Below are 20,309 nucleotides of genomic sequence, written 5' to 3'. Positions count from 1 at the left end.
GTCCCCTCTGTCCTGGGTCACTCGGTGTTCCCTGTCCCCGCTGTCCTGGGGCACTCGGTGTTCCCTGTCCCCTCTATCCTGGGACACTCGGTGTTCCCTGTCCCCGCTGTCCTGGGGCACTTGGTGTTCCCTGTCCCCTCTGGCTCAGGCCACTCAGTGCTCTCTGTCCCCGCTGTCCTGGGACACTCGGTGCTCTCTGTCCCCGCTGTCCCAGGGCGCTCGGTGTTCCCTGTCCCCGCTGTCCCAGGGCACTCGGTGCTCTCTGTCCCCGCTGTCCCAGGGCACTCGGTGCTCTCTGTCCCCGCTGTCCTGGGGCACTCGGTGCTCTCTGTCCCCGTTGTCCCAGGGCACTTGGTGTTCCCTGTCCCCGCTGTCCCGGAACACTCAGTGCTCTCTGTCCCCTCTATCCTGGGACACTCGGTGCTCTCTGTCCCCGGCCGGAGCGCTGCCACTGCGCCACTGCGGGCAGAGCCTCGGCTGCGGACAGGCACCTGCAGAATCCTCCCCAGGGCAGCCCAAAACTCCTGCTGCAGCCCCTCTGAGATGAGGAAAAAGAAAAAAAAAAGAAAAGAGAACCCAAAATGGAGAAATTCTCTGCTTAAGCGAAGACCAAAGAGCCAGTGAAGCAAACACCATGTGGCAAGAACCAGGAAACTGCATGCAAGAGGTGATTGCTCCCTGTGATAGCACACTCCCCACTAGGGTTCTCATTTGTAGGATCTTCAAGATACAGTGAGAATTTTTGTGCACAGGTAGCTATGGAATACAATAACATTAAGGATTATGTCAGGACAATAGGACTGCAGGTAAATTCCCTATTCTTAACCCTGTTACAAAACCAGTATATCTGGATACACCAGGTGTGAAGAGATACTTCTTCTAGTATCTCTTCACATCTGGTATATCTGGATGATAACCCTTCAGTTATCAACTCCCCCTAGTTTCCAAACATCTGTCCTGTACTGGGGCTGTGCAGGACTGGAAGCAGTGTCTCAGATGAAGGCTAATGGCTTCATCTGAGACACTAGTTTTTGCTAGTGGAGATAAACAATCTCTTACCTTCTTCTTACAATGGAATATGCTTTAAGAGAAGGATTTCTTGTCATTCATGTATTAATCTGAAGGGTGTATTTCAGAAAGTAAATTTTTAGTTCCCAGAAAAAAAGAGGAATGGAAAGTCTTTCTGGATCTTCGGTATTCTAGATCTTCATTCATTGTTGTACCAAGGATGCCTATTGTTAAATGGCTTGTAGCTTTTTGACCTCTCATATGTTTATTTTCACATTTCAACACACAGAAAATATGAACAACTTTTGGAGGAACATTTTAGTTCAAATACAAAACCTCATTTTGAGTATTTATCAAAGTTCTTGCTGATACAGACATGCAATTTATTCAGTTGGTCCTTTCTCTTGTAATATCAGGCTTTGTTACTGCAGTCTAGAATTTCATATCTCTGTAGGCTTCAGCTTTAGAAGGATATTATATAGAAGGATTTAGATGGGATCACCAATGCCTCAAAACCCCAAGTACTGTGTTTATCATTTTGAGAAGTAGATTGCCAACTGGCAAATCAGCTGTTAGACCTATGTATTCCTTAGGTAGCCTCTAATCCCACATAGCCATTGGCTGACCATGGAGTCCTGCCTAGTTTATGGTTGTAAACCAGTCAACCTGTAAATAAACAAAACAGTCCAAATAGCATTACTTCTCATTCACAATAGTGTTTTAATCCTTTAAAAATAATGTTCCCAAGTATGTTAGATTGTCATTCTCATTAAAGAAACTGGTTTGCAATTTGGGCAATTCAATCTTCTGTGTAAGGTTTTGAAATTACTTTCTTCAACAGATACAAAACATTTCTCATGCCTGGAATCCAGTGACATCTCCCTTTAGTGTGTGTTCAACTGTTAATTTTGTCACACCATTAAGAAAGCACAGATACTGTTATTATGCTCTTTTATAAAGACTGCTGTCACCCTTTCATTCTTCTAGTTCATTTTTCTGCTGCTCAGAGACCAGTTTTGCACCTTGAATACAACTGGATGCTGCTTTGGTACTAATAGCTACCTCAAAGGAGGTTGTGGAAAGGTAGGGAACTAGCAGCAGGACAAGAGGAAATGGCCTTGAGCTGTTCTTGCGGGGATTGTTGATCCTGATGTTGGACATCAGGAAGAAATTCTTCCTTGAAGGGATTGTTGGAATAGACTTCCAAGGAAGGTGGTAGAGAAAATGTTCAAGAAATGACTGGATGTGGCATTTAGTGCTGTGGTTTAGTTGGCATGGTGGTGTTTCGTCAAAGGCTGGTTGGGCTCAATGATCTTGGAAGGTTTTTTCCAACCTTAATGATGTGTGATTCTGAGAAATTAGTATTTGCAAACTGACCTGTAACATCTTGCTATTCCATTTTTCCTTTTGAAGAACTCCTGTGTTAAAAAGACAAAAAAAGACATTAAGTTTAGTTTAAATATTAATTTCATGTCTATCTTTGTGAAAAGATTACATCACATATACTTTTTATTGCTTGCTCTACCATTTTAGTTTTGCGTCATGCAGTGTTGTCTTGAAAGAGAAAAATGTAATTAATTGGGAGCTAAATGGGTTCATTTTGAGAGAGAAACATAAAAAGTGTCTTGGTTTTGATACTTACTGAAACCATTGCAGCCAACCTGAGTACTGGATTGTGTTCCTGATATCTGTAAAATAATCTGGATGTAGTACTATATTCCTTCATATTAATTACTGTCTTTTAAAGCAACCTGTATGAATTGTAATTCAATAGCACACAGACTTGAAGAAAATAAAAAAGGCTTCGATACCTTCTTTCAAATTGCTTAGCTTAGCCAAAAATTGTTGTGTTCTTTCCTGAGAGGATATTACTTACACACTTATGTTCATGGTCTGGCTTTGAAGAAAATTAGGGGTGAGAGATCTTATTTCATCTTTGGTGTATGTGAAAACACACAGAAATTGTACTTTCAGTCCTTAGCACTTTGTTCAGTTTTCAGTAAGCAGTGAGAATTCACACCACTCCACTGCATCAAGCTTTAAATAATTTGTCAGCAAAAGCAGTAAAGTCACTGAAATTCCATTGTCTGAAATCCAAAATAGCTAATTTTGTGTCATTAGAATGTGTGTAACCTTCAGTGACAAATGAGAAAGTTGTTGCTTGATTGCTTTGTAGTATAGTGGTAGTTTCCACATTCTTATTAATTTTGTGGAGTCATAATGAGAAGACTACATAATTAATCTATTAGTAATTCTTGTAAAAAGGCAAAGATTTTTTGTCTCATTTGGGAAACTTTGGTTTTAATAAACTCTTCCAGTTTTGCACTGTGGTCTGTTGTCTGAGAAATGTTGGTGTTTACTTGGTCAGGCTAGTGGTGCAAGGTAGTTTTGTTCTCATCAGTGAGACATCTGACATCAGTGTGTCCTTGATACACACAGGTAGCTCTGGTTCAAGGCTTTGCTGGGTTGCTTATGGCAAGGAAGAGATACCAGCACTTATTTGTAGATTATGAGCATTGTAGCAAAAGCTGCAGATATATTACAACCCTTAGAATACAGTAGAAATAGTAAGTAGGTGACTTCCTCATAAAATTAAGTAAATTTTTAGAAGGATAAAATATGTATTACTTTACAAACAACCTTATTCCCTAGGAGTTTTGCCTTTGATTCTGCTGGAGACTAGACTGCTAGTTAACATTCCTCATTCCTGCATGACTTCCCTGTCTTTCAGCAGCTGAGATTTGTGTGCAAGTCCCCAGCTGCTAGCTGCTGGAACTATTTGCCTGCTGGAGATCAAAAACATACTTACTGACAGCCACTAGCATCACTTTAGCACAGAAAAAACAGCCCCAAACATTTTATCTTTGCTGATCTGCCTAACAAAATCCAAATTTGTGATACTTCGAGTGACCCATTTCAAACAAAAAAACCTGATTTACAGATTATCTAATCTCAACATTTTGTGAATATTTAAACAGATTTTTGAAAGGTGTTTTCACATCAGTTACATTGATTTCATGTGGGTCTGAGCTTCCTTAGATCTTTCCCCTCACTGCTGGCATCTTTTATCCAGCCACTTTTCTTGTGCCTCAGTAGAAACAATAGATACTTTCAGGTATTCCAGCGATGAAGGTTCTTTGTGGTAAAACAATACAGCATTGCAGTTTCTTACTGAATCAGGTAGGCTCAGAAGGTCATAATTCAAAAAGATGCCAGCTTCCTCCATTCCTAAATGGAGGTATAAATCATACTTAAAATGTTAATCATCTGCAGGATATCACCATATAATATTTCTGTCAGATCTGTAGCTCTAGATGTGGACGCAGCTGATAACAACCCAGGTTTCTTCTCTGGACAGAGGAGGTTTGATCTGGCTTTTTGACAAGAGCAAAGGGGTGGTTTTGATGACAGTTTGAGTTTTCTCTAAAACCAGCTTCAGACCCAGCATTAGATGTGTAACTGATTAGAACATAAAGTGTTTGTAACTCCAGGTTAATTACATCAGCTGCAAGCAAGCTGTGTGAAAAGCTCTTTAAAACACTCAGTGCATGGTGTTGAGCTGCTCTTCTTGCTAATAGAAGGTTTTGACCATTGTATATCAAGATGCAAAGAGTTTTCAGTCTGCCTTTGGTGCTGTAAGTTGAACTTCGCTGTTCTAAGATACCCAAGGTGCATTGTTTGCCATTTAGGCCTCATAATCTTGGTGGATGACAATACTAGGCACTTAATATTTATACTCAGTTCTGTTAGTTTCCTAGAATTTGATCATTGTCTGATCACAATTATGAAAATATTTCCCAACTATAACTACGTGACATCTTTTTAATGTGGCATCAAATCAAAATGGCATCAGCTGTGATCAAATCTGGTGAACATGTGAGGTCAGAAAAGCTTGAAAGCATTTCTGGTGCCAGCACGATGCTTTCCATTTCTTCAGCAGAGGTTATCTGTGAATACAGTAAAAAGAAGAAAAGTGAATTCCTTATCATTTGAGGTGAATGTAAGACTGTTGTGTCAGTTTTGATGTGAGGTCTCTTTAGAATGGAAATGTGAACTCACTGGTCTTCATGGCTTTGAAGACTTATACATGCTAGCCCAAGTGGAAATAAAAGAAACACAGAATCACAACTGCCTGGTTTTCCTTGCAGAGTTCCTGAACTTAATTTTTTAAATGTCATAAGTTCTGTGACAAGTGAAGTGTACCAAAATGGGAAAGATAAGAATTTAATTTCTTCTGAGGAATAAAACCACTTATCACAGTATAGCTCTGATTAAAGAAGAAAGTTGTATTTTGACAGTTACAGACAGTATAAGCAGTATGCAACAATTAGGGTGTATATGATTTCTTGTGAACTCTTTTTTCCTTTTTTCCAAACTTTATACAGTGAAATTTAAAAGGGAGAAAGTCTGTTTGGGTGGGTTTTCAGTTGGGTTGGGGTTTTGGTTTCTTTGGGTTTTTTTGGGGGTTTTTTATTTTGGGTTTCCTTTTTAAATTTTTAGTAAGACTGCTTCTTCAGAGGGCTTTCTGTAGTATTTGGAGTACAGTAGAATTTGCAAAATTAGATGAGAGATGAAACAGGAAGATAATAATTATCGGAACCTGTGTTCCTCAGATTAATCTGTGACATTCTTAGTAATTGTGGCAGCCTTTCAGTGAATGAACCAATTTTTAAATGCATGTTTTGTTGGATATACTGTTTTTGGAAATTATGCATGCTTTGCTATTGAATCCTGAAAATATAACAACATTCATGTGGATGGAGGCTTGTTGCTCATAGTGACTGAATCCATATGGAGTCTAGTGAGGAATCAGTCAGGAGCTTGTGCAGTGTGTATAGTTATCTTCAAAGAAGGAAAGGGCATGTGGAGGTAAATACAAATAAAGAACTGACATAAAGCAAGTGAGCCTTTCAATAGATCTTCTATGAGCCATTTTCCATACCTGCAACATACGGGGAAGTATCAATATAAAAGACATGCTTTTAAGTGATAGGCATACACTGATACACATCTACCACCCATTTCTCCAAAAAGCATGTTTACTTACTGTGATGTTTTTCTGAAAGTGTATTTAACACAATCTGCAGAGAAGTTCAACCCTCATCTCTAGATTTCTGGTTTTTAAAAGTTTTCCATGCAAAAGTATTATTGAAAGGCCAACCAATATAATGATGGTACTTACAGGAATGTAAATTCCTAGGAACATTTTGCTTGGATACAGCTATTGGAAAAAAAGGCTTTTCAATCTGTCTTTTCTTTAGCAGGATGGTATTTACTCTGACACAATGCACTGAGGTGAAAACTGTAGTTTTGGGGTTTTTTCCTCAGATAATTATCTCCGTTTTAAAAGCATTTTTCTTACCTATTGTGAAAAAAGGACCTGTCTGCCTCTAATGCTCTGTGATCCTCCCAGCCTGTGTGGTCTTTTTAGGAGTTCTGTCCCATTTCCTGTCTATAGTTTTGCATCAGTTCATTCAGCCAGCAATGGGTATTTTTGTAAAGATGGAGAGGAACAGGAGTAATGAAAATGGTAGTGACTGACAATTCTTACTGCAGTTTGGGAATATGTCAGGTCTTCTGTAGGCCTTCAAATGCCTGCAGAATCTGTTGCTTTATTACCAGATTGGACAATAAATTCATTCATGCCATCTTCCATGCAAGCATGTTTAAATGATCCTGAATCTGCTGTTGTAAGATTCAAGATTTATCTGTATTTATTTTATCTCCATAAATTCCAGTAACACATTGGTTAGATTTCAGGAATCAACATAGGATTTTGTTAGGATGCTTGCATATAGGTTGCAAAGAGAGGGAAAGACATCTTTAGTATGATGCAGATCTTGATCTCCCTGAATCTACAAGGAATTTGAGTTTCTTAAGCTTATATGAAAAAGAAATGCAACTTAGAAAGGTAAAATGCAGTATATTTATGAACTAGATGTTACTATGTTGGTCAGGAAGCGTGGGTTAGTATCTTACATTTTATAACAGTTACACACTGAAACTTGAAATGCATGTAATTCGGTAATAAAACATGATTTTTTTCTCTACAAAAATAGTGATTTGGTATTGCAAATGGAGATAAGCTTTGAAAAAGAATGAAGTTTGAAGGTTACATTTTTTGATGATGTGAAAGAAGTTTAATTAGGAATATATTAGTCTGTATCTAACTCCCAGTGTTTTGCTGAATCCCTGAGCTGAATTACATTCATATACAGCTGTAAGAATATGAAGAAGTTTTAATTACTGTCTCTTACATGCAGAGAGTTAACAAACAGGTGTGCTTCTAAGAAATGCTGGTCTGTTTTAATGCATATGCTCTTCTTAAAATCGATCTTCCTGACTAAGCCGCAGAAACATTTTGATAAATTCTGTGAGATATAAGTAGAAAAAATTCTAAGTGCCTAGGTGAATGCACAGTTCTCCGGGATCCAAGCAAGTTTAAAGGAAGTGTGAATTAATGTAGCACAAAAATTGATAGGTCCAGAGGGAAATGCAGGCTACTAAGAATCAACTGGGGTCTGTTTAGGAATGAATCTTAATTTGTCCATACACTGATTAGCTTAGTTATCCATATAATTCTGTTATATCTCAGATTTTAAGGATCTCTAATAGGAATAAATTGGAGAATGGATAGCAAATGTGAATATATTCTTCTCTCAAACCTAATGGAGATGTGGCTCAAGATAGTATTATAGGTAATATTAGAATATGAAGACTGGGATGTATGTTATTTCACTTAGTTACTATTAAAAAGCTTTGCTGAATATACTCTATTTTCTACACGTGCTCAGCCACATAACATTATCATTATCAGCAGACATTTAGCTTATAAATATATTATATAATTCAGCTTATCTCTCCATTTGCTTCAAAATACTTGGCATTTATTTTTCAACACCATTGAAGTAGTTGTAGCTTTGCAGTTGAGAACAGTAATATCAGTGTTTTTGTATTCAAGATAGCTTTAAACCAGAGGTTTAGCTTTAATTTATAGCTTCTAGTGCACTATTTTATGCTTACACATGGGGTTGGGGACTTAAAAGTGTGGAATCACTGTGTAGTATGTAAGGTTGCAAAACTCTATCATTAGTAATAAGGCTTTTTTCAGTAGCACATTATGAATATCTAGATGACTGTATTAAAAACACCCAACAAACCACTACAAACACATAAACATCCCCACTGTAAAACCAACCAACCAACCAAAAAACTAGCCAATCCCCTAAAAGCAAAACCCAATCCTTTTTTTATAAACTGAAATTTGCCTCTGCTTTCTGAAGTATTTTAAGGAGACAGTTTTTGCTTGGTTTCCACAGAAATGTTTTGCAGCAAGAAGGTATTAATGATTAAAATAGTTAACCAAGATAATGGGAAGTTGAAGACTCTTACATTTCCTGTATATTTGTATCTTCATCATTTTATGCTGATGATCATGTTCAGCTAAAAAATTGCCTGTTTGGTGGTGGTTGTAAGCTAAGTATATATTTAAAGACTGTGGCTATTTTGTAGAATTAGCCAGACATTCAGAATGGCTGTTTTGGTTAGGATAACATATTAATATTCACTGGGAATACAAAGGTTTTATCTTCATTTTCCTCTCATTTCTCTTTTCTCTTTCTTGCCCCCCTTCCACCTGCAAAGGAAATTTGGTTTTAGAGACTGATGAAGACGTTATGTTTTTTAAAATAATAGCAGACAGTAAGTGAGAAGATACTTAAGGGGAGAAAACAACCCTAATCAGTTAAGCTTATTAGAATTTCACGGTTCTCAGGAGGCTCTGAGTTGTAAATTGATACAACCCTGGGGTGACAGAAGAGGTGGAATTAAATCAGATTTCATCTAGATATATGAAGGCAAAATGGCACTAAAATCTAATTTTTACACTTAAAATACACTCACTAGTGATTTATGTCCAAACATGTTAAACCACACATTTCAGAAAGCTTATTACCATATTCCTTGCAGTGAATTCAGAATGATGTAAAGATTTTTCTTGGTGACACTTGCAATTCACACATACCTTTCCAGTAGTAAATGCAGTGCTTTGTCATGTTTTACAGTAGATGAACACACTGAAGAGCAACTTTATTTAGCTAATGTGCTGCACATACTCTTTAGCTACACTTACTGAACATACTGCTCCAGTGCAGTCCCTGCCACCCTTCATGGATATTGTGTCAGACAAAAAGCCTATCTCCTTGTTTTCAAAGCAGCCCAAAGAATGAATGTTTGGTACTTTAGAGATTTCTTTGTCGTCATAAGAATATCATGTTCAGCCATGTTTATCTGATGCTATGAAACTGTCACACTCAAGCCTAAAATTCTTAAAAGCAGGAGCTAGGAGTTAACACTGGCACAGCAGAAAATTTTGGGATGTAATTAGAAAAACTGTTGGATTGACAAGGTGTGACAATGGGAATAAATTCAGTTTGGTTTTCTGGTTGCTCAAAATAGTTTTCTTTCACATGAAGATGATAAAAAGAAAGAGAAATTGAGATGCCAGAAATGAGGGGGAGAGTAGTGTGAAGGTGAAGGATGGGAAGATATTTATAGGGAAAGAGGAAGAAAGAATGATACACTTGATAAAAAGAAGAAGAAGTTAGACATCCAGCAAATTGCTGTTTTCTTATTTACATCTGGGAAAAACATACTAGATCAGAGGCAGCATCTGAAAACTTGTATGTGCAGATAAAAGAAGTCAGCTTAGCTGTACTTTTCATAAATAGGTCGAGGCTTTGTCTGCACACAGTGACATTTAATTAAGTAGGTAAGCTGAAAGCGATTTTTTTCATCCTGTGTTTTAACTACAGTTGAAATATTATTGGGGTTTGTAATTTTGTATGCTTATCTGAGTAAAATTCCATTAAGTATATTAGGAATTTGGCTGTTCTGGGGGGTTTAGCAATAATCTATCTATACAGTAATTTTTAAGACAATTTTACTGAGTAATTGAAGAACTGGGTGGTAACCTAGTCTTGTGGTGCACAGTTTTAATTGCACTTGTTTATATTCACACAGAATAAAGCAAATAAGTAAATAATGGATATCTCAGCTAAAAATGAGTGGCCATCAGGCACCTGGGTAGGGTTTTTTTGTAGCAATCTAGTTATGATACAACATTTTTGTAATTTGTATAGCAACTCCTGATGACATAATAATGATAATTTGTCACCATCCTTAGCGGACTCATGCTAGTGAAAAATTTAATATAGTAATATAACATTTTTAACTGGTGCCATACATCTGCATGGTTTTTTTGTACACCACTCTCTGTTGAAGTGGTGTAGTAGATGTGCCAGGTTTTTACACATACAAACAAATGTGTTTTAGCAGATGATTAAGTGCAGATAAACAACATATTTCATACAAGATTGTTACACCTCTCTCCCATTGACACTCCTGCTCCCACCCCAGATCAGAAATATGCCTAGTGTGGCATGCTTTCTTTTAGATCTCCACAGACATTTGCCTGACACAATCCAACATACATTTTGTCCTAGTTATCAGAGTATGACTATTAAATAATTATGGGAAGAGAGATCTCATCCTTTGCATAAAGCAGAGTGGGTTTTTTTAATAAAGTGTAAAGAGTATCGGAATTAAAAGGTCTGCACTTTTTTTCACTTGCATACTTTATCTTCTAACTAACAGTAACTAATGTAGGTAGAAAATATGAAAGACAAGCAGTGAGAGAGAGAAGAATTGATTGTGCTTGCTGATCTGAAGAAGTACCAGAAGATGCCCATCTTGAATGAGACACAGAGACTGGAGAAATGAGATCTAATGGTCAGAAGTCTTTCTCTGCCCCTCTCTGGTGGCATTGCAAAACTATGACATCAAAATGCAGCAGACTTCCAGAAATCATTCAAGAAATGATCCTAGCTATTAATTGTGACTGGTAAACGTAAAATATACAAAATATCTTCCTTTTGCTGAACCTCATCTTTGCAGTTCTGATTTCTTCCATTCAGTCGCCAAAATCCTTCTAGGAAGGCAAACAGCAAGCAAACATCCCAGCTGAAATGGTAGATGCCTTTGCTATTAATGTATCTTTCTTCTTTCCTCTACCCGCTTTCTCTTCTGAAAAAACCCTTGTTTGCTTTCTTTTTTTTGTTTCTTAGCTGTTAGAAAGCCTTTAAAAATGCTTTTACTTCCCCTGTCATGGCATTATGCTCTTTGGAGGGAGGATCAGCTGGAGTCATGGCAAAGAAAACTGCTGTCCTGGTAGTTTTATTTTGTATTCACCATACGATTCACAGTATTGCATTGTTCCTTCCCAGAGGGGGAAGATTGGTCTCTCATGCAAATTACTGGTCCTTTTCTAGGCTTTTGTAGCCGTCCTGAAATTGTTGGAAGGGATCTTTCTTTCTGCGGAGTGAGAAGGAGGAATTGCACCAGACAGGCTGGCCCCAGTTATTTTATCTCTTTCCTGTGTCTCTTACAGCTCCTTTTGAGGAGCAGGCAACAGGCAGTACCTATACTGTGTTCCCAGGGCTTCTACTGGTCTTGTGCATTTGGTGCGCCAAATTCAGTGACATTATTTGGCATAACTTGAGACTTACATTGCTTTGAGTACACAGAATCTGGCCCTCCTCCTTGTCTGTATGCAAAAGTGTCCTTGCTCATTTAAGCTGAGTGGATAAGCAAGTGTTTTTCAGTTGACCCAAGTGGTACATGAAGTTGCTACCAGTTAAAGAAATGTGGTGTGTATACATTATTTCAGCTGATAATATTTTGTGAATCCAGAGATTCAGCTTTCACAGAGTCTCATTATTGTTCATGGTAGTGCAGCTTTTATCCTCAGGAATGCCTCTAACCCTTGAAAAATCTAAGAAAAACAAAGAGAATCTGCAGAAATAGAAATTTACTTTTAAATAAATAAAGGCACAGAGTGAAGTAGAAGGAATAAGGCTAGGAACTGTGTGGATACATCTGCAGTGTGATTGAAGGTATCAGGCTCCAAGCAAGTTAAGCAGGACAGAAGTTTTAATTTAACTCCCATCTTCACAGATATCAGCACATGCATGCCGAGGATTATTACCACCATCTGTTTTATCTACAGCAGTTTTCATCAGTTGTGTTATTTTGTGGGTTTTTTAAGTGCTTAAGCACTGCTTTGAAGCCATTGTGTTGTTAACTTTGGCTGAATCTGCATGGATGCCTATAGCAGTGTCAGCATGCTAAGATTGGAACTGTTAGATTAATGAATGGAAGTATCAGCTCTGTGCCTGTGCAGTACGTTAATAGCTGTGCCAGTTCAATCAAATACACTACTGACTTTGTCACTCTGAAAGGTATTTACCAGATCTTAGATGGACTGCTGAGAAAGATGATGTAATCTTTCATTTTAGTCTGACTTAAAAATAAGGTAACTAAATTCTTTACATAGATTATTTTGTTACTGTTCTTCACAGGAGGAGAATAGATATACCGATAGATTTGAATTCTTTGCTTAAATGAAATTTACATGTATGAGGAACATTGTAGTGAATAGAAGGAAACTAACGGTTATCTTTCATATAGCTTAATCTCATATTATCATTTACTGGAGTTAATGTTGAAAAGAGAAAAGAGAAGGAAAAGAAAAAAGAAAAGAGAAAAAAGAGAAAAGAAAAAAAAATAAAACATAAAAGAAAAGAGAAAAGAAAAGAGAGAAAAGAAGTATGCTTAATCCTTAATTTTTTAAAATTTGTTTTTTCTTTCTTCTTTACAGAACCTGAAGAAGGTGTTTGTAGAATTTAGCCATCAGGAGCTATTTGAGTTCTACAACAAGGTCTGTAGATTTTACAATATTATAGTTTCTTTGTAAACACCTTATGCTGCTCAGCAGGAAGTGTTGCCTATATGAATTAAATAGAATAAAACTGGAAAGAAGGGATCCAACTTTAAATTAAGGCTGTTGAATTCCTTTGATCACATAAACCATTTTCAAGAAGAGCCTGTGCATTCACCTTTGGAATAGGCAGGGCTTGGGTCATTGTAAGCATACCTGGCAGTTAGTTCAGGAGCAGTAGCTGATGATTGACAGTGGGGATCTCTCTGGAAACAGCATCTTCATGTTACATCTTCAGTCAAGATGCTAGGCTCGTAATCCAGTCAAAATGAACTCTATTTTTTTGCCTTGTTATTATGCAGTGGAAATTCAGAGGAAAACATCTGTGCATGCTAAAGAGGTAGTATTTAGACAACTGTTTCTTTAAAATTTGAATATTTAAACTGCAGCAATGAATTCTAATAGCTTCATGTAAAAACAAATATTCATGAGTACAGGATTTTTATATTGGTATGCAAATATATTTGGTATGCATAGTTGAAGATATTGGTTATTTCTGTTTGCATGTTTCTAAACAACCCTTTATGAGTGGAGGTTTTTTCCTCTCTTTTTCTTTCCTTTAAATAGCTGGAAACTATACAAGCACAGCTGGATTCCCTTACGTGATGTTTTTGAAGACTTATTTCTCCATCATGCTCCTGCCACCTCATTATTTTGACTTGAAGATAGATTGCCAAGCTGCATTTCCTGAAGGATTCAGCAGGTTGCTTCTAATAAAATGATATGGCTTATCTGCTTTTCAGACCAGTACCATAAGCCAAAAGTCTTTGTCAAGGGTCTGAAGATTCTAATGGACTTTCTCTTATTTGCTTAGCAGCTGTGGAAAATGCCTTCTTTACTTACAGTGGGGAAACACCTTGCCCAGACCCTCCCCCCCCACCTCCCCAAAGAATGCTACCCTGCTTCAGAAATACTTTTTTCATTCTGTGTGTTATTGATTCCGGTAGAAATTTGCATGTTAGTGAGAGACCAGGAAAAAAACCCTTTTTTGTAGACATAAATGTAGAAGTTATAAGAAAGTACACAGCTGATACAATCTCTATCCTTTTTAAATAATATTCACACAATTGATAATGCTTCTTGCAGATTTGTCAAAATAAATTCAGAATTTTGAAAGTTTATTTTGGGGCTAGTCAAATTTCATTTCACTATCTTTATTCTATTTTAGTTTGGTGGGGTTTTTTTCCTTTGAAATAATCAACAATATCTCTGATTTCAGGGTTTACTCTTGGCACTGAAAATAAACATGGCTTCTTAGCACTGCATGCCCACTAACGAATCTAAGAAGTGTGATGTATAATTGAGAGGAGAAATCTCAGAGTATAAAACAAAAAAATACTGAAATGATCTGACAGATTTCTGAAAGCTATGTTGATCCTTCCTCATGCTCTTTTTACCACCAGTATTTTTACATTGAACAGGAAAAACTGAAGGATGGTGATTAAAGGCCGACTTAGTCATACTTTCACCCATTAGTTCCAGATGATTCATGAGCAGCAGGAGAAAGGTGAAAGTCATCTTAGTTCTTGTTTGTTGACAGTTTGTATATGACTCTGGGCTCTGGGCTTATAGAAGGCGAGAGGAAATTTGCCTGTTCAGAAATTTAAAATTTTTTTCTTCCCTACATCAGGCATGGTTAATACCCAAGCAGACAGTTTCCTTCTTTACTCATGACTGTAGGTATAATTATAACCAAAATGTATGTTTTGAATAGCTGGTTTCTCCTGAATAGTTTAGGTCCTCCTGTTCCAGATTTCCTGCTTTGTTGCTTTTTTGTGCCTTTTTGTTGCTTTGTTATTAGGGATTGTGCTGTCAAGTCTAGAATACTGTGAGGTTTGCACAAGCTGTCTGAGCTGAAAATTATTAGATTCAGATGATAACAGCCTATGTGTGAGTAAAGGGTACTGGAAAGAAAACACACACTTACCATGGTCCTTAGCTCTTTAAGGAAGTGCCAAATGATACTTTACTGCTCTGGTACAGTAACACTGTTACTGTAGAAAAAGAAGAAAGTCACCTGGAAGAAGCGAGTCACCACTGCCCAACAGAATACCCTCAGCTATCCACTATAGCTTGTGAGGCTGGCTGCCAAAATCATGTCTTGTCATAAGCCCCTGGCACACATGCCATATTGTCTGGAGATACAGACGTCACCTCCTAGGTCTGGTTGCTCAACAAGAGCTTGGCAGCTTACTCATCTCACCCATGCATAGACTGGTGCATGTCTGCAGCTGGACACATCCCCACCATTCCCGCTGCTTGCTGACAGTAGCAGTACTTTGTAGTTAGTGCAGCTGAGGGAACCCCTTTCTTCATGATGTATCTTCTCTACCAGTCCTGTGGCGCAGTATGTTTTGTGCAAGAACACTGCTCTTGAGCCTTTTCACTGAGTTTTCAGAGCTTATGTTCTGGAAATCAGGTCTAAAGCAAGTTCAGACCTTCCTGTGTAGATACAGGACATACTAAGGCAGTTGTGTGAGGGGTTTAAGTTATCTTTGTGAATGTAGGCAGTGTTTGATGAATCCTGGAGGAGGAGGTGAAGGCTGGACTAGTTTGGAGAGCAAGAGCCGTGGACAAATCAGCAGGCATATCTTAGAAAAAGAAGTCAAGGTCAGAAGAAATGGGGCACAAGAGAAACGAAGGAGAAAGTAGAGAAATGGATATTCCCAAGGATGGAATTTGGGGGTTGGAAAATACCAGGAAGAGAGCAGAAACATTGGAAAAGATGACAGAAGTATATATACAAAGAAAATATTAAGCAGAGGGGGAAATAACCTTATAGTAGAGTGAGAGTAGGGGAATCAGAGTAAACCAGAATTAGCTATAGAAACTAGCCAGTTGTATAACTGCATCTAGTATTTCAAACTAACCCAGAAGTGCCAACCTTGGTGCAAAGCTGACCAAGATCAAAGTATGGGATAATGAAATACAGATTTTAAATCTAGCTTTAATAGTAAATATTTAAAAAAATTATAAAACTATGTTGAAAGGGATGAAAAAGCCTATGACTGCAATAATTTTGTAAAATACATTTAATGTTTTTCCTTGTTTGCAGATGACTGAAAAGATTTACAATTTCTTTACAGTGTCCGCCTTTTATTTTTTACTAACTGTACTGAATTCTTGGTGTCAAAAGCTTTATTGTAAGAAGTACAGTGGTTACCTTTAGTCAGGGACTGCTGAGAAATAAACATTTAGTTTAAAAAGACTTTTCTGTATAAAATGGGAACCTTTGGGGTTGTATATTGTTACAGAGTGAGGACATAACCTGTACCATCTTAGAGAAGAACATTGCCACTTAAATGTAAGTGCTACTGACTAAGGAGAGAAAATTGGCTAACTGAGAAAGAGCAGAAGACTTTGGGGGTTTTGTTAGGTCTTGCAGAAAAGAAGGCTGTTATCCTGGTTGCTTCTCCCTGGGTGTGAGTGAACCTGGAGAGGGGAAGGTTATTCTTCTCCTGAGAGAAGCTGTCTCTGCTTGGTTTGTATAGAGTCCTGGTGTCACACAGGTGTCAGTGAACAAGAGGAAAAACAAGCACTGGCCCAGACTGGGTCATGCATGGGTACATCTGCCTGAAGCAGGGACTCAACCAGTGCCTTAGGGGTGGCAGAAAGAAAAACACTTCTGGGAAGAAGGTGGCATGTAGACTACACAGAATGACCACACCAGGTTGGTGTGAGAGCCTAGACAGAAGTGTGCATTCTGGAGGTGTTCAAGCTGTGGTTATGGGTACTGGTGAAAAACAGAACACTTGAGTCTCAGGGCTTTTTTGAATAGCCCCGAGAAGAATTTTGAAATTTTTTATTGCAGAAAACAAAAGGGATACTTTTTCCATTTTCAGGATCCTAGCGTACTGGCCTGTAATATCTCTTGGACATGATCCAGATTTGAAATTACCAAGGCTTCACATAGTGTTGAAGAAGATATTTGCAGAGATTTATTGAACTCTAAAACTGGAAATTGGAATGAGTAAGAATTACTAAATCTTATTTCAGATCTTCCAGTGCATTTAAAAAACATTTGATTCATCTTTGTTCAGACATTAAAGACAGTATTTTCTGTGACTGTGCTTCTTCCAAAACTATAATGTCAAAATCTGCCTCAAATGGACTGCTGGCAAAAGAAGGAAATCTTTTGATTCAGGTGTAACAAGCATCAATAATATTTTGACGTGAAGATTTGGAGTTCTGGACCTAAGAGAAAGCCAGTTCTCAAACTGCCTCAAAAGCACCAAATTACTGGTAAAGAGCAACCACCTGTACATCACTGAGAAGAACCAACACTAACAGCATGTTAATGCTTGTTGAGTACAAATGAATTAGATTATCTTTGTCCAGTTCAAGCTTGGAGATGTAATTCCTGTTTTTTAAGCAAATACAAAATGTCTGTAAATTTTTGCATTTATTTTTGTTGACGTAAAATACATAGTTAGACAAAGATATCTTTGCTGTCTCAAATTTTGACTAACTGCGAAACCTATTTTGGCACTCCAGAGGAGGCTTTCAAATTCTCCTTTAATTTCTGGGTTTGCTGACCCATAAATTTTGAGTAATGACCTGCAGCTTCATTTCTACAGTCTGATTTTAAGGGCTGTGAAGTCTTGTTCTTTCAGAGCATGAAGAATTTATGGACATGCTAAAATTCTTAACCATGGTCAAAGGAAGAAAAGTAGTTATTGTTATAAAATAGCATAAGCTCCCCTTCACACTTGTTCATATTCTCATACTCTTGATTCCAGCATCATCAGTAACATTTCATTGGCATATCATATCTTGGCTTCATTGGCATATCATATCTTCAAAGATTATGAATTCTCTCTTTTCCATAATACATTATGGTAAAATAATGACAAAGCTTAGTAATGTCTGCTGACCAGTGAATAAGTATCATAGCACTTTGTGTTATAAGCTTTTGTAGCTTATTTGACCAATGAAAATGAGTAACATTTTGAGCTACTGTGTGGAAGCTCCTTTTCTATGGAGCAGATATGAATAACAGTGATTTTGAGTAGGTGTGTGAACCACATCGCTGCTGACTGGTACGCTATTGATGGTGTCTCATTAAGATAAACTAGTAAGATATTTTTATCTGCAATTGCATAAGTTGATTTCCTGTTTCCATAGAAATTAATCAGTTTTGTTGGATCTTCCCTTGGCCTCCTTAATTATTGATCAGACCAAATTATATGCTGTGATTTTAACTGAAATAAAATGTTTAGACCATCCCTTCATCCCCTCATTATTTTGTTTCTCAAGAGATAAAAACTACTGGTCTGTTACAAATCAGATAGTGTTCATCTGTGTTCAGCTATGCATCCAGGAAGCACTTGCCCCTCTCACTTAGAGGAGTAGTCTTTTTTCTATTGAGGTCAAAATATATTTCATGGTTGTCCAATGTTTTTCTCTGATTATTGAAATCATAGGAAGGCAATTTGGAGTCCTACACATGCTGGAAGCATAACTGTCTTGACCAGCTGTTCTAATAAGATTATTACATTTTTAGAGCACTTTTAACTTCTTGTCATCAGTATTAAACATTAATTGCCCCTTTATGGTAATATAAGACATACATTCAAGAAAATGTGAATGCATGTAGCACGTGCCTCTGAGATGGCTGTGCAGATCCACAGAGGCCGGCACAGGCAGCTGTGGAGTACTAGTTCTGGCACTGGACACACTGAAGTGGCAGATGAGCTCTTTTGGAATTCACCCTCTGACGATTCAGGATAAGAGAAGGGAGGAGGAAGCAGCACTCCCTGGACGGTGCTAACAAGATTCCTCACATCTGCACTCTGTTGGAAGGATCATCCCACCAGGGTTAATATGAAGAGCTCCACATACAGGTGAGCCACCTTTTTTTCATTTAGTTCCCATCCATGGTTTCAGCTCTTCAATAAATTGTATTTCATGGACAGCATGAGAACACTTTGCTTTTTCTGTCATGCACTTTTCTGTTTTTCTGCTTCCAGGGTTAAGAAATGTTTCTTTGTTAAAAAAGAAAAAAACAGTCTGATTTAAGAAATTATGCAGTTAATTATGTAGTAGCATTTTAAATATTGCTTTCTTGTTTTTGTTTCTAATTCAAAGTGTTTGTCATAGCCAGTATCCTTGCTGGCAGCAGAGAATGAATCTCAGTGAGGTCAGTGAAGCCCAGGGACTGAGGAAAGGACCATGTCTCCTGTTCCTTGTATTCCTCCATGTTGATCCCTGTGGGGCAGCTCAGGTTTTTCCTTTGTTTTCACCTCAAATTGCCTGTTAGTTGAGCGGTTGCTACCTCTTTCCTGGATAATAGTCATCAGGAAAAGGTCAGAGATGCTGACTGCATTGGAAAAAAACTTAAGTCAGAGTACGTGTTGTTAGCTTAGCTCTTTATTTTGGAAGGGATGAGAATGTTTTCTTCATGCAAGCTGCAGTTCTGCCCAGGTCTCTTCCCTGTAAGGGAGGAGTACGGCTTTGCACATCAGATGATTCCCTGATACCTCTGTCAGGAGCTATGCCTTGTATAGATATACCTTGATGGTAGATCTCCACCATCTTCTCTTCTAATTCCTAGCAAATTCTTGCTACTTCTAGCTCATACACAGCCTGGAGAGAGGCACCACAGGCCTCAAGAACAGAAGAGGATCTTTCTCTTGCTTCATCTCTCCTCCCAAGAGGATCCCTACTCCTCTCTCAGGCTAGTGTTCAGTACAGTTCCAGGTAGTGTCCTACCTACAAGCTTTTGTTGAGGTTTTCTCATCACCCCAAATTTGAAACTCACTTTGAGAAAGGTCCAGAATAGATCTGTATGAAAAGAGAAGTCAAACAAGACCAGCCTTTCAGGATATTCCATTTCAGGGGTATTATTCACTATTTGGCCATTTCTGGAACAAAATCTATGTTCAACTAATCGATGATAAAATTTATTCTTTGCAGCCAAACTGCCTACTTGAATAAAATTACTGTTGTTTCCCCACATCATCCTTATGAATCGCAGCAAGCTAAAATATCCTTGGAATCGGATTTAGGGCAACAGAAGTGAAGTGCATCAGATAAATGTAGAAAAAATATATAAGTGTGAACTGATACCTTTGGAGCTGTGTTCACTCGCTGTCTGACAGGATGAATGGCAGTGATCCCAATTTCTTAGGTAATCTGATACTAGATATAATAAAAAAGCTGGCCTAGTTAAAATAGATATAAAGAGGCAAAAAGGACACAAACAAGCAAAGCAGAGTCTCCTTTAAGCAGGAGAACATAGTATGTCACTGAGGATGCTTGAAGTGAGAAGTTTTCTCAGGTCTTGCTTGGGGCAGCACAGACTGTGTGTAATCCTCATTGCAGCACCCAGTGACTTTGAGTGCTTTTAATGTCCTCCTGCAACTGAGCTGCCTCTCCTCATATCCTGTCAAATGTCACCCCTGCATCTACCCATTAAAATCTGTTTGGCAGCCTACTGATTGATTCCTTTGTGTCTGTAGTCAGA

At 37.9% G+C, this 20,309-nt stretch overlaps 1 protein-coding gene across 4 annotated transcripts in view; it reads left to right on the top strand.

Annotated features, from left to right (window-relative positions):
- COMMD10 (COMM domain containing 10) overlaps window positions 1-20,309 on the top strand; it is a 152,473-nt gene that overhangs the window by 93,465 nt on the left and 38,699 nt on the right. For 2 of the 4 annotated variants that reach the window (XM_054652710.2, XM_077171390.1), the window contains 2 exons: window positions 12,725-12,784; window positions 13,412-17,284. The exons of the other annotated variants lie outside the window; for them this stretch is intronic. In XM_054652710.2, coding sequence (XP_054508685.1) covers window positions 12,725-12,784; window positions 13,412-13,450 — 99 coding nt within the window. In that variant the 3' untranslated portion in view covers window positions 13,451-17,284. Of the gene's footprint in view, window positions 1-12,724; window positions 12,785-13,411; window positions 17,285-20,309 lie in introns of those variants that run through there. 4 annotated transcript variants of the gene reach the window in all.

The sequence above is a fragment of the Agelaius phoeniceus genome, chromosome Z (assembly GCF_051311805.1).
Source record: "Agelaius phoeniceus isolate bAgePho1 chromosome Z, bAgePho1.hap1, whole genome shotgun sequence".
In the NCBI taxonomy this organism is placed as follows: Eukaryota; Metazoa; Chordata; class Aves; order Passeriformes; family Icteridae; genus Agelaius; species Agelaius phoeniceus.
Note: the sequence above shows the minus strand (reverse complement) of the source record. Positions and strands in the feature narration are given on the sequence as shown.